This window comes from Gigantopelta aegis, chromosome 15, assembly GCF_016097555.1.
Source record: "Gigantopelta aegis isolate Gae_Host chromosome 15, Gae_host_genome, whole genome shotgun sequence".
Classification (NCBI taxonomy): Eukaryota; Metazoa; Mollusca; class Gastropoda; order Neomphalida; family Peltospiridae; genus Gigantopelta; species Gigantopelta aegis.
The window spans coordinates 40,556,375-40,569,528 of record NC_054713.1 but is presented as its reverse complement, the minus strand read 5'-3'; the positions used below and the strand labels follow the sequence as shown (position 1 = coordinate 40,569,528).

At 37.8% G+C, this 13,154-nt stretch overlaps 1 protein-coding gene across 8 annotated transcripts in view; it reads left to right on the top strand.

Moving 5' to 3' along the window:
• LOC121389972 (basement membrane-specific heparan sulfate proteoglycan core protein-like) overlaps positions 1-13,154 on the top strand; it is a 299,120-nt gene that overhangs the window by 92,744 nt on the left and 193,222 nt on the right. For all 8 annotated transcript variants that reach the window (XM_041521661.1, XM_041521663.1, XM_041521660.1 and 5 more), the window contains exons 5-6: positions 5,534-6,052; positions 12,640-12,765. In XM_041521661.1, the coding sequence (XP_041377595.1) occupies positions 5,534-6,052; positions 12,640-12,765 (645 nt within the window). The remainder of the gene's footprint in view (positions 1-5,533; positions 6,053-12,639; positions 12,766-13,154) is intronic.

The window sequence follows — 13,154 nt, the reverse complement described above, 5'->3', positions numbered from 1 at the left end:
GTTGAGAAATGCTTGGCTGAGGTTTGATGGGTCACAGGACAGATCACCCTCAAAGGATTTATTTTTTTCTTTTCTAACATCAGCATGTGGGGTTTTTTCACCACCCATCTGTAAATCATCTTTACAGTCAAAATCAACTGAAGGATGTGTAAGCTTCTTGCCAAAACAGCAGAAATTGTTAATGGTTGTGATGAAAAGAGGAATTTAATGGCACAAAACTCGCTTCAGGTGCAATGGATTATATGATTGAAGGTTTCAAAAGATTGAGGGTTTTTCCCCACCTATCTATCAATAATATTTTCAGTCAGAATCGACTGAAGGATGTGTAAACGTCTTGCAAAAATAGCAGAAATTGTTAATGGTTGTGAAAAAAAAGAGGAATTTAATGGTAAAGCACTTGTTTGAGGTGCAATGGGTCACATAATCAGTCACTGTCAAAAGGTTTGGTTGGGTTGTTTTTTTCATAACCCCAAGAACGTTTTTTTATCAGTCTATATATCATATTTACAGTTAAAAATGACTGAAAAATGTATGAACTTCTCACTAAAACCCCAGAAATTGTGAATGGTTGAAAAAAATTCAATTAAATGTTTTGTTTAATCAAACTCTTAAGAGATAAGTGATCGCCTATGGGTCACAGGATAAAATAGATAATTTTTTGCAAAAACTACTGTAAAATGCGTAAGTGTCTTCCAAACCCACCAGGTTTAATGGGTCGTAAGGTTTATTACTAATTGTGGCCTCAGGTTTTCAACCTATTTATTTTGGTATATGTCGGACAAATAATTTTTAAAAATATATAAATATAAATGGGAGAACCATTTTATCTTATTGCTGTGAAACAAACAACTCAAAATGTCAAGTCAGAAAAAAAAAGAAAACCCCCCCCAAAAAAACCCCACCAACTTTGTAAAACCAATCAGAAAAAATATATATATTTTTTTCCCAGCTCAACCAGTTCATTTATTTTTATTTTCTTTCTACCTCTTTTTTATATAGAATTAGAAAACACATACATCTATTAAACTAAAACATCTTCCTACCATCAGATAACTAAACTGATGAATTGGGTTACAGCAAACTTAAACCAAACAATTTTTGTGTAGTTTTTTAAAAACATTTTTATTCACAGATCCCGTGTTTACAAGGGGCGAGACGTAGCCCAGTGGTAAAGTGTTCGCTTGACGTGCAGTCGGTCTGGGATCGATCCCCATCGGTGGGCCCATTGGGCTATTTCTCGTTCCAGCCAGTGCACCACGACTGGTGTAGTGGTCTTACACCTACCCATTGAGTTAAAACTTGCTCCGGGTGGGGGTCAGTACCGAGCTGCGAACCCAATACCTACCAGCCTTATGTCCGATGGTTTAACCTTAACACCACCAAAGCCAGAGTTATAAAATTATTTTAAAAATGGGTAATCTATTAAATATATAGTGTAACTGAATTTAATTTTTTTTTTCATAAAGTGAAGTTACACAAAGGGAAGGAAGGAAATGTTTTATTTAATGATGCACTCAGCACATTTTATTTACGGTTATATGGCGTTAGACATGTGGTTACGGACCACACATACATTGAGGGAGGAAACCCGCTGTCGCCACTTCAATGGACTACTCTTTTTGATTAGCAGCCAGGGATCTTTTATATGCACCATCCCACAGACAGGATAGCACATACCACGGCCTTTGATGTACCAGTCATGGTGCATTGGCTGGAGGGAGATAAGTTATACAAAGGAGAGAGGATCTGTTAACTAAACAGTTTTTAAGGATAGCTAAATGTAGTCTGATAATGTTGCTACTTACTCCTCCTTTTTCTTTCTTTTTTTTCTTTTTTGATCAGTATAGATTCTGTTATCTTTAACAGCAAAAGTGCCAATGTTCCATGGGAAATGAAGATGATTAGGAAAACAGATTATAGGAAAAACTTTATTTCTTTCCTGTTCGTGTTACAATCATATCAACCCAGTCAGTTGTTCAGTACATTGGGGTTATAATATAAAGGGGGGAAAAAAGATATTTTTGTTTTTAAGCTAAAACAAGATTGTTTGATTTAAAATAAAGTTTATTCACTTTCTGTTGCTGTTATCAGAACATCAGGCAGTCTACTGTTTAGTGCATTTAAACTTTTTTTTAAAAAGAAAGAATTTTGGTCTTTTAAAAACATTTTATGACTGGCCTCAATGGCATCATGATTAAAGGAGACCGGACACCAAAAGACATGTAGTGTATAATGGATTAAGTTAGCGTCAAAGACCGCATTACTCTAACGCCCGGCTCGCTGCGAGGCACCGGTCAGCTGCGCGTCTTAGGTTTGGGGTAAAAACAGAAGTGGGCGGGATTATGCATAGATCTGAACGAAAGCAAGGCAATACGTCATCGGTGAGAGTTACCAAGCAATACCGGTACACGTGTTGATTCTTTGGTTGTGCCTTTTAGTCGTCTTTTCTTTCTTTTTTTTGTCTCCAGGTTTATCGGGAATTTAATTTACAAGATAATTAGTGTTAATTATATACTGTCAACGTAATTATATGATGGTTGACTGCACAGTGTTTAACTGCAACAGTAACAGCAATGCATCCCAAGAAACGGCCAACATCATGGTTTCGATTTCCAAAAAAACCTAAAGTTGTGTTAAAACATGGACGCATTATTGTCGTCGAACGGGCTTTACACCAACTAAATACAGCAGGTTATGGTACATTTACAATGTGAAAATTAAAACAAGTATGTACTTAAGATATACATTAAATTAAGTTATTGCAATTTGTTCACATACGAATATTTAAACTTCACATTTATTTACCTATAATTACCAAATTCATTTTCACCGACAGCCCATAACGACTCCATACTAACGTCTCTTGATCTAGTTGGTTTGTTAACCTTATAACAAAACACCTTCAAAACATGAATTATTACGTTAGTTAACAATGTTTATAGTCAGTTCAGTATATTGTCATTAAAATTAAAATGCTAACACTTTGGCAGGAACAACATATGTACTGTAGCCAGAAGGAATGATGGTTAGTTAGTTTTAAAGCAAATGTCGATTATTAAAGCATAATAAAATTGTACTTTTCAATGCTTTCTGTATGTCAATAGGGGGAGTGCAGTAGTTGCCTGTTGTGGTTTATGACGGCAAACAATTCATTATGCCGTATATATGGTTTGGTGTCCGGTCTCCTTTAAGCTATTGGAGTACATGCTAGTAGGTACATGGTTTCGCAGCCCGGTACCAGCTCCAACCCAGAGCAAGTTCTCAAGGGCTCAGTGTGTAGGTGTAAGGCCACAACACCCTCTTCTCTCTCAATAACCACTAACCAACTAACAACTAACCCACTGTTCTGGACAGACAGCCCAGATAGCAGAGGTGTGTAGCCAGGACAGCGTGCTTGTACATTAATTGGATATAAGCACGAAAATAAGTTGAAATGAAATGAAATGAATGACCCCTCACCCCCACCCCCCCCCCCCATGCCAGCCAGCATATTAAAAGTAAAACAGTTTATACAGTATGGGCGTCTAAGACATGGCAGATATAAGATATGTTCAATCCATCCCTGACCACAAAAAAAGAAGAAAAAAGAAATATTTTATTTCACGACGACACACTCAACACATTTTATTTACGGTTATTCTGGCATCAGACATATGGTTAAGGACCACACAGATATTGAGAGAGAAACCCGCTGTCACCACTTCATGGGCTACTCTTTTCGATTAGCAGCACCATCCCACAGACAGGGTAGTACATACCACAGCCGTTTATATACCACTCGTGGTACACTGACTGGAACGAGAAATAACCCAATGGGCCCACCGACGGAGATTGATCCCAGACCGACTGCATATTGAGCAATCATTTTACTACTGGGCTACACACACACGCACGCACGCACGCACGCACACACACACACACACACACACACAACACACCCACACCACCAACACACACACACACCCCAACCACAAGGACAAAAATGTAAGTTATTCAATGAAGCTTGGTTTATACATGTAATTGTGCCATGTTAATCACAGTGAACCAAAAAGGTTTGTGGTATGTGCTATCCTGTCTGTGGGATGGTGCATATAAAAGATCCCTTGCTGCTAATTGAAAAGAGTAGCCCATGAAGTGGCGACAGCAGGTTTCCTCCCTCAATATCTGTGTGGGCCTTAATATAACCGTAAATAAAATGTGTTGAGTGCATTGTTAAATAAAACATTTCCTTCCTTCCAAAAAGCTTAAAAGACATTTAATTCAGCAGAATTCTTGTTTGTTTTTATGATACCCTAGCACATTTACATGTAGTATATATGGGTGTATACTACCAAATCAAATCCCATAGACAACAATAGTAACATATGTGGCTAAAACTCCCTCCTGGAGTGTATCAATCGACATAAACACCATGGATATAAATATTACCACCCCTCGCCCTTTAAATGAATCAGAAAAAAATGGGGGTCAGTATGCTCGAGTACCTTTTTTTAAAGGTACCCCATACATGTTTCAAACACAAGACTACTTGACACAGTGGTACTAGATGAAATAAAATTACATACATTTTTTGTCCAGATGAAACTTTTTTTTTTTTAACAACCAACACACTCACATTTATCACCAATCACAGGACTTATGGTGTTCACTTCTCTATCAAAAGTTGGGTGCACCTCGAACTTTGACCCAGCCGGAAGTTATTTGGTTTAGTACTGCCATATAGTAGTGCCTTGCAAAGCTGCATATATTTTATTCAATTTGAAATTGTTGATTTTTGTGGATTTGAAATTTCGAATGTTGTGGTATATTAACAATCAAACAAAGGAACAAACTATCTGTCTAACAGTCCATGTATCGATAGGAATATCGGTATGCTATTTGGTGGCAACATGTTTCTTCTTTTCTCTTTCTCTCTCCTCTCTCTCTCCCTCTTCCCATCTCCCTCTCTGTCTCTTTCTCTCTCCTCCCATCTCTCTGTCTGTCTGCAACTTTGTCTTTCTTCTCCACTCTTTCTGTCTCTATCACTTTCCTCCCTCTCTCTCTCACTCTCTCTCTCTCATTCCTCCCTCTCCCCCTCTATGTCTCTCTCTCTCCCTCTCTCTCTCTCTCTCTCTCTCTCTCTCTCTCTCTCTCTCTCTCTCTCTCTCTCTCTCTCTCTCTCTCTCTCTCTCTCTCTCCCTCTATCTTTTTCTCCCTCTCTCCCTCCCTCCCTCTCTTTCTCTTTCTCTTTCTATCTCCCTCTCCTCCACTCTTTCTCTCTCTCCTCCACTCTTTCTCTCTATCACCTCTCTCTCTCTCTCTCTCTCTCTCTCTCTCTCTCTCTCTCTCTCTCTCTCTCTCTCTCTCTCTCTCTCTCTCTCTCTCTCTCTCTCTCTCTCTCTCTCTCTCTCTCTCTCTCTCTCTCTCTCTCTCTCTCTCTATCCTTTGTTACGACTCCAAAAGTTGTAATTTAAAGTGTGTGCATGTCGGATATACAACACAGCAATTCTGAAATCTTCATAATAAAAACTAAATTATTATTTCAATTTTCCAGAGCAAGTAGCCTGCCCCACCTATGTTGGCCGAGCCCCTGACTATCTCCCTCGGAAAGGCACCAACTGGGCCCACCTCCTCATCAACAACGCCTTCCCCTGCGACGGCAGCGTGTTGGCGTGGGAGTACTACCGCTTGATCCGGTCCGGGGTGGCACTGGTCGGTGTGTGGCGCCAGACATCCGACTCGGAATTCACCCTGATCCGCAAATCCGTCCTGCCCCCCGGAGCTATCGGGAAGAGAACCGTGAGGCTGGAGAACCCAATTGACGTGCAGAGGGGCGATTTTATCGGAATTTTCTACCCCCGGGAGACGGCCAACAACGTGATAGCCAGTGCGACGGTAGCCGATGACTATGTCCCCGCGGGAGAGCTGTTTCAGGATTATTTTGTGGAGATGTTTGACGATCTCGTTCAGGAGGGTATTCCATTCAACATCAACCAGGTTCCATTCTCCACAACCAACGCAACGTTTGCTTTACGGGCTCATATGAATTACTCCAGTGTGACGTTCCCACCAGGTAATCATTGTTTATTAACCCTTTCACCACTAGCGTTTACCAAAAACATATTGTTATATAGGTGTAATAGACATGCACATTATCATATGCAGACTATAATAATTTTCAGTAATGAATCCGATATTAGCTATACGGGCTGTGATGAATTACTCCAGTGTGACGTTCTGCCAGGTAAATCACTATTTAACCCTTTTACCACCAGCGTTTTTGCATGTATTCACAAGTATTTAATTAGCAAATACATGCTGTTTATAGACAATAGATATGCACATATTATATACAGACTATAATAATATTCACTCATGAATTCAACCTTCGCTATACAAGCTCTGATAACTTGCTCCAGTGTGACGTTCCCACCAGATAATCAATTTTTAACCGTTTCACCACTAGCTTTTCTGTCTGTATACTGTAGATCCTGAAATTAATGCAATTATACTACATGTGTGTATTAATGCAAAAAATGCGACTTTGTGTTATTCGCATTAATAATATGACACATTTATTTCTGTTTCGTCCAGAAATAGTCCAGCAGGCTATATGTCACACACTTTAAAACAAAGATTAAAATTCTAATACTTTTATAAAACAGCTAGTCACTGTAGGCAAGACAGATTAATTGTCCAACTGAGGGACGTAACAGACTAATTGTCCAACTGAGGGACGTAACAGATTAATTGTCCAACTGAGGGACGTAACAGATTAATTGATGTGAACACAGACATGTTAGTGAGTTGGCCTTATTGAAGACGCCTGTAACTTGGATTTAACTGAAAAATACTCAGACATATGTTATTAGAAAAGTAATATTTCAAAGGGAGGCCACTCACATTAATTTCATACCACATTTTAGTCTGCCCACCTTCACTCGCATTAATTTAGGGACGTCTTAATTTCAGGATATGCAGCATATATTTATTTACTCAAACATACACACTACCTGTATGTATTTGGCAAGCTACAGATTCTGCTGACTCAAGGTGTTTGACACCTGTGTTTCATTAAAAACAACCAATTTAAAAATATTATTCTAATAAATGTCTTGGTTTATAATCTGTAGTGTAAAATCAATATCAATTATTTCGATGTAGGTATATATTTAACTCGAACTAATGTGTATGTATAAACATAAAATAATTGCCAGTTCAATGAAAGGACATGCAAAAACAATATACCGAGCAGTAATGATGTTGACCCGCAAAAACTGATTGGGATGGCGGTATTGCGACCCCTGTAATGTATCTGCCTCTGTAGTACTGTAAAACAGAGGGACTAGGATAAAATGGTACTGGTCTTCTACAATATTCATGATATCTGCAATTTACTATTCAGTATATTGAGGTTGTCAGGTCTAAACTTATTCACAGGGTGGAAAGCATTGATATGTTATACTTTAATCAAGACTAACACTGTCCATATAATTGCTAAATTAGCCAATGGCTAATTTTCATAGAAAGGGGCTACAAAATTCAGTATTTAGCTAAGAAAATGTTCTTTAAATTAGCAACTTTTTAATGATTTTTCAAGGAAATATTAAAAATGATACAGGGTTTCTGCCAGAAAGAAATTTTTGGATATGGCGCTATGGAATTGCATTTTTGCTGAATGCAACCGCAGTTGACAGGGGTTACAGGGGACCTCCCCCAAAAAGAAAATGGGTTAAGTTTAGGGTTAGGGTTAATTTTAGCTAATTTTATACCCTTTGGTGGGTTTTTTTTTTTTCTTATTTTTTTTTTTTCATTGATTAAGAATATTTATAAGTAATCCATAGGCATACAGGCTTGTTTTACCGTCTGGTAGAAACCCTGATATATGCTACACCAAACTTATTTCCAATGTGAGCCCTACTTTCAGTGATGATGTTCCAATAATCAATTACAATCGAAAATCAACTGATTGAGCTCTACTAATGGGACGATCAAGTCATAAGCATACGAGAGACATAGCTGGAGCAGATTCTCAAATTCAGCCAAAATGAGCTGGCCTGAAACCTTTTTATTTCCATCATTCTGCCCACAGTATTAGTGGGTGTATACTACCAAATCAAATCCCATAGACGACAATAGTAACATATGTGGCTAAAACTCCTACCTGCAACGTATCAACCGACATAAACGCCACGGATATAAATACTACCACCCCTTACACTTAAAGTGAATCAGAAAAAAATGGGGGTCAAGCTGCTCGTTTCTGAGATAACGGATAGCGTCTATGACTACCCTAGTTTCACACAAAATTTTAGTACTTTTTTTTACAGGTACCCCATACATGTTTCAAGCACAAGGCTACTTGACAAATTGGTACTAGATGAAATAAAATTGCACTTTTTTTTTTTACCCAGATGAAACTATTATTTTTTACAACCAACACACTCACATTTATAACCAATCACAGGACTTGTGGTGTTCACTTCTCTATCAAAAGTTGGGTGCACCTCGAACTTTGACCCAGCCGGAAGTTATTTGGTTGAGTACTACCTAGTGGTAATCCATGTAAAAATGTGTTTGGAACCCTATATAGCTGTTTGGTCGTAATGCTAATATGAATAAATGTTGTCATCCAGATTCGGGCATTTGGCAAAATTCAGCTTACCCCTTACAGAAATGTGAGCCTGTATGCCTATGGATCAATTATAAAAATTCTTAATCAACGAAAAAAAAAAAATAAAAAAAAAATACACAAAAGGGTATAAAAAGTAAAATTAGCTAAAATTAAATAAAATCAGTGTCTGTCCCTGTGAATAACAACAACAGAATAAAGTTGGCCATTTTATTGTACATATAGGGTTGAGTCAAGTTCCCAGAAACACATAACTTTTTTTAAGGCCTTGTTCAGTCCTGACGTTTCATTTATTCCTGTACATGTGTTTCACTATCTTGTCGACAGCATGCCAGCATACATGTACAGGTACGTATTAACTCAGATATCATGAAAGTGTGCCCCGGTACCTGATTACATCTACAGTCAAACCTTCTCTAACATCCACCCATCTTAAACAAAGTTAAAAAGTAAAGTTTGTTTTATTTGAACACGACGCCACTAGAGCACATTGATTTTTTTATCTTATCATCGGCTATTGGACGTCAAACATATGGTCATTCTGGCACTGTTTTTAGAGGAAACCCGCTGTTGCCACATAGACTACTCTTTTACAACAGGCAGCAAGGGATCTTTTATTTGCGCTTCCCTCAGGTAGAATAGCACAAACAATGGCCTTTGTTGAACCAGTTATGGATCACTGGTCGGTGCAAGTGGTTTACACCTACCCATTGAGCCTTGCAGAGCACTCACTCAGGGTTTGGAGTCGGTATCTGGATTAAAAATCCCATGCCTCGACAGTCATTTGTCGTATCATTTAGAGCTGTATGCTTCTTTCAGAGTAATCGTTATAATGCATCTTAACCTGTATTATGCAGCCACCTGTCTAAAACAACCACCTGTCTTAAGATTAAGTACTACAGCTTTCCTAGTGTCTAATATCATACAAATTAAACCTGTATTATGCAGCCACTTGAAAGAGGCAAGGTTACTATTCTTTATAAATGATCAAATGCAGTGAAACCCCCCAAACCAGACAACTACAAGACCATTCATTCATTTCAACTTATTTTTATGCTTATATCCATTAATGTTCAAGCACGCTGTCCTGGGCACACTCCTCAGCTATCTGGGCTGTCTGTCCAGGACAGTAGGTTAGTTATTAGTGGTTAGTGAGAGAGAAGAGGGTGTAGTGGTCTTACACCTACCCACTGAGTTCTTAAAACTCACTCTGGGTGGGAGTCGGTACCGGGCTGCGAACTCTGTACTTTAATGGCTTAATTACAACACCACCGAGGCCAGTGTACAGGACTAAGTAAAAAGTTTGGATTAAAGTATGTCTGGTTTAGAATGGTTCCATTCTTTAATGACACTGATTAAAAGGGGCCATCAAAAAGATCTGTTTTTTAGAGGGTCTGGTTTTTAGGGGTTTCACTATATTCAGTTCAACATAGCCTGTTTTAAGCAACAACCTGCCTTAAAAGGCCATATTACTGTTTCTAAATTATCACTAAAAGTATAAGTGTACCTGTATTCAGAAGTTGCCATGTTGTTTTCCATAAATCATACATGTACATATTCATACATGCACATGCATGTTTGTATAGTACATTAATACAGTACTATACAGCTAGTAGTCTTTGTGAAAGCATCAAAGTCAGTATATAAATTGTACTGTACTTTCCAAAACTTCTATATATAGGTGTCTGTTAAACACAGGTTCCACTGTACATGCATGTTGATGTATATATGTGTAGGTGTGCGTTTGTCATGCTCTATTAGTGTTATGGTGTTAGTACATGTTCTGGCATCTTTTGTCTGATATTTGGAAACAGTTTCTGAACATAACTTCTGTCCTTGTTGTGGAATACATTTGATGATGTGGTGATGATGATGATGATGATGATGATGATGATGATGATGATGATGATGATGATGATGGTGGTGGTAATGGTGGTGGTATCTTCTCTGAGACTACATGTCAAAATTAATAAATGTTTGACATCCAATAGCCAATGATTAATAAATCAATGTGCTCTAGTGGTGTCATTAAACAAAACAAACGGTTTTTTAACTCTTGTCTGATATTTGGAAACAGTTTCTGTCCTTGTGGAATACATTTGAGGATCTGGTGATGAGTTATAGAGATAGTGATGGTGATGATATGATGATGGTGATGATATGATGATGATGATGGTGATGATATGATGATGGTGATAATGATAATGGTGATGGAGATGATGATAGTGATAATAAAAATTTAAAAAATGATAATAATAATAATGTAGTGATGATGATGATGATGATGATGTGGTGATGGTGATAGTGATGATGTGATAATAATGATGTTGTAGTGATGATGATGATGTGCTGATGGTGATGAGTGTTTGTGATTATGAAATGACATTGGTGATTAAGATAATGATGATGATTATGATCGTATTTGTTACGATGATAGCGATAATAATAAAGATAGAGTTGATGATGATTATGATGGTTGTGGCAATGATGATGATGATGATGGCAATAATGATGATGATGGTGGTAATGATGATGGTCTTGATGACAGTAATGGTGTTGATGATGGAGATAATGTTGATAATGGTATTAATTGTGATGATAGTGATGATGCTAATGGTTTTAATGATGGTGATATTAGTTATTAATTATAATGATGATTTTGGCAGTGATAATTGCAATTGCAGTGAAAGTGATGGTAAAAGATAGAGACTAGCTCTCATTGTTTATCAAAGAGGTGACGCCAGCCCCTTGACTTCATTGAAAGGATTGACCGGCCTCGGTGGCGTCGTGGCAGGCCATCGGTCTACAGGCTGGTAGGTACTGGGTTCGGATCCCAGTCGAGGCATGGGATTTTTAATCGAGATACCGACTCCAAACCCTGAGTGAGTGCTCCGCAAGGCTCAATGGGTAGGTGTAAACTACTTGCACCGACCAGTGATCCATAACTGGTTCAACAAAGGCCATGGTTTGTGCTATCCTGCCTGTGGGAAGTGCAAATAAAAGATCCCTTGCTGCCTGTCGTAAAAAGAGTAGCCTATGTGGCGACAGCAGATTTCCTCTAAAAAACAGTGTCAGAATGACCATATGTTTGACGTCCAATAGCCGATGATAAGATAAGAAATCAATGTGTTCTAGTGGCGTCGTTAAATAAAACAAACTTTACTTTTCATTGAAAGGAAGCGCTCCCTGTTTAATCGTAACCCTAATTATTGACCGAATCACCAAGAATGCAGGGCTCGAACTTAACGATGGTACACAAGTGCGTTGCTGAGATATAAATTGCCATAGGTCGGGGACATCACTGATGGTACACAAGTGAAATCGGTAAAGCCCCTCAATGATGGTGTTTGAAATGTTTACACTTGGTGTACATTATCTGCCAGTATATAACATTAGTTTATTTAAAATATGTCTACATACAGCAAAATAACATTTCAGTCATCTATTTGCTTCAAAAGTCTCTATTTAACAAAAATTGCCATGGGCAGGCTTTAAATTGCTGTCGGTGGGCCGTTTTACTCACAGCAATTTTATTTTAAATCTCTGTGGGAGACAAACGCTTAAGTTCGAGCCCTGAAATGGGAACATTACGGTAGACATTTTACTCACTAGAGGAGGGAACTAATTTTTGTCTTACATCAAACAGATGGTGCTGGACTTAGTCTAAGCAATTGTGAAACAATGGACCACAAACTTAATAACTAACCCACGAGTGTGCTTGGGAATTATTCATGCCCCAAACCACTGACTATGTAAATGACTTAAGTTCTCTCTATATTGTATTGTATATCTTTATTAATCACACAGTGGTATTGTAAAGCAGTCATGAACATTATAAGCGATATGTCCCATATATGAAATACTTCCATTTATTATCTGTCTTATTAGGGTTTTATATACACCTGTAGCAATTAGTGAAATATTTACTTCTTTTGATGCAGTGTTTTAAGCTGAACAGATGATATTTGTTACTGCTAGCAGTTTTGTGACGTTGTTTTTGAAAATGCTGGTTTGTGTTTTAATTCTAGTCATCATACCTGTTGTTACCTGTGAACCGACGCAGTTCCGCTGTAGTGATGGAGCATGTGTTAAAGGGACGTACAGATGTGACGGACAGATAGACTGTGCAGATGGGTCGGACGAAATTGAATGCGGTGAGTATTAAAAACAAAAGAGTGTTTTTATACCAGACTTGTTAAGTCCACATTATGTCTTATGTTTTAAATTGTCTTATGTTTCAAAATTAAATTATGTTTATATGCTTATCTCCATTTTCCCTTTGCAAGGCACTTTACACTGTTTTAATTTAACATTGGAATTTTTTATATTGATGTTGATCATCAGTTCATTCATATTTTACGATTGTCTGACACCCAATAGCTGATGTATTTTTGTGCCGGGATGTCGGTAAACACTCGATCATTACCATTTTTTAACCATTACCTCTCATTTTGGATGTAACAAATTATGTAAAAACACTGTTCAGTTATTTTTAATTAAGAATTGCTAGATTTATTATCCACATAATATATTGGGCTTTTCA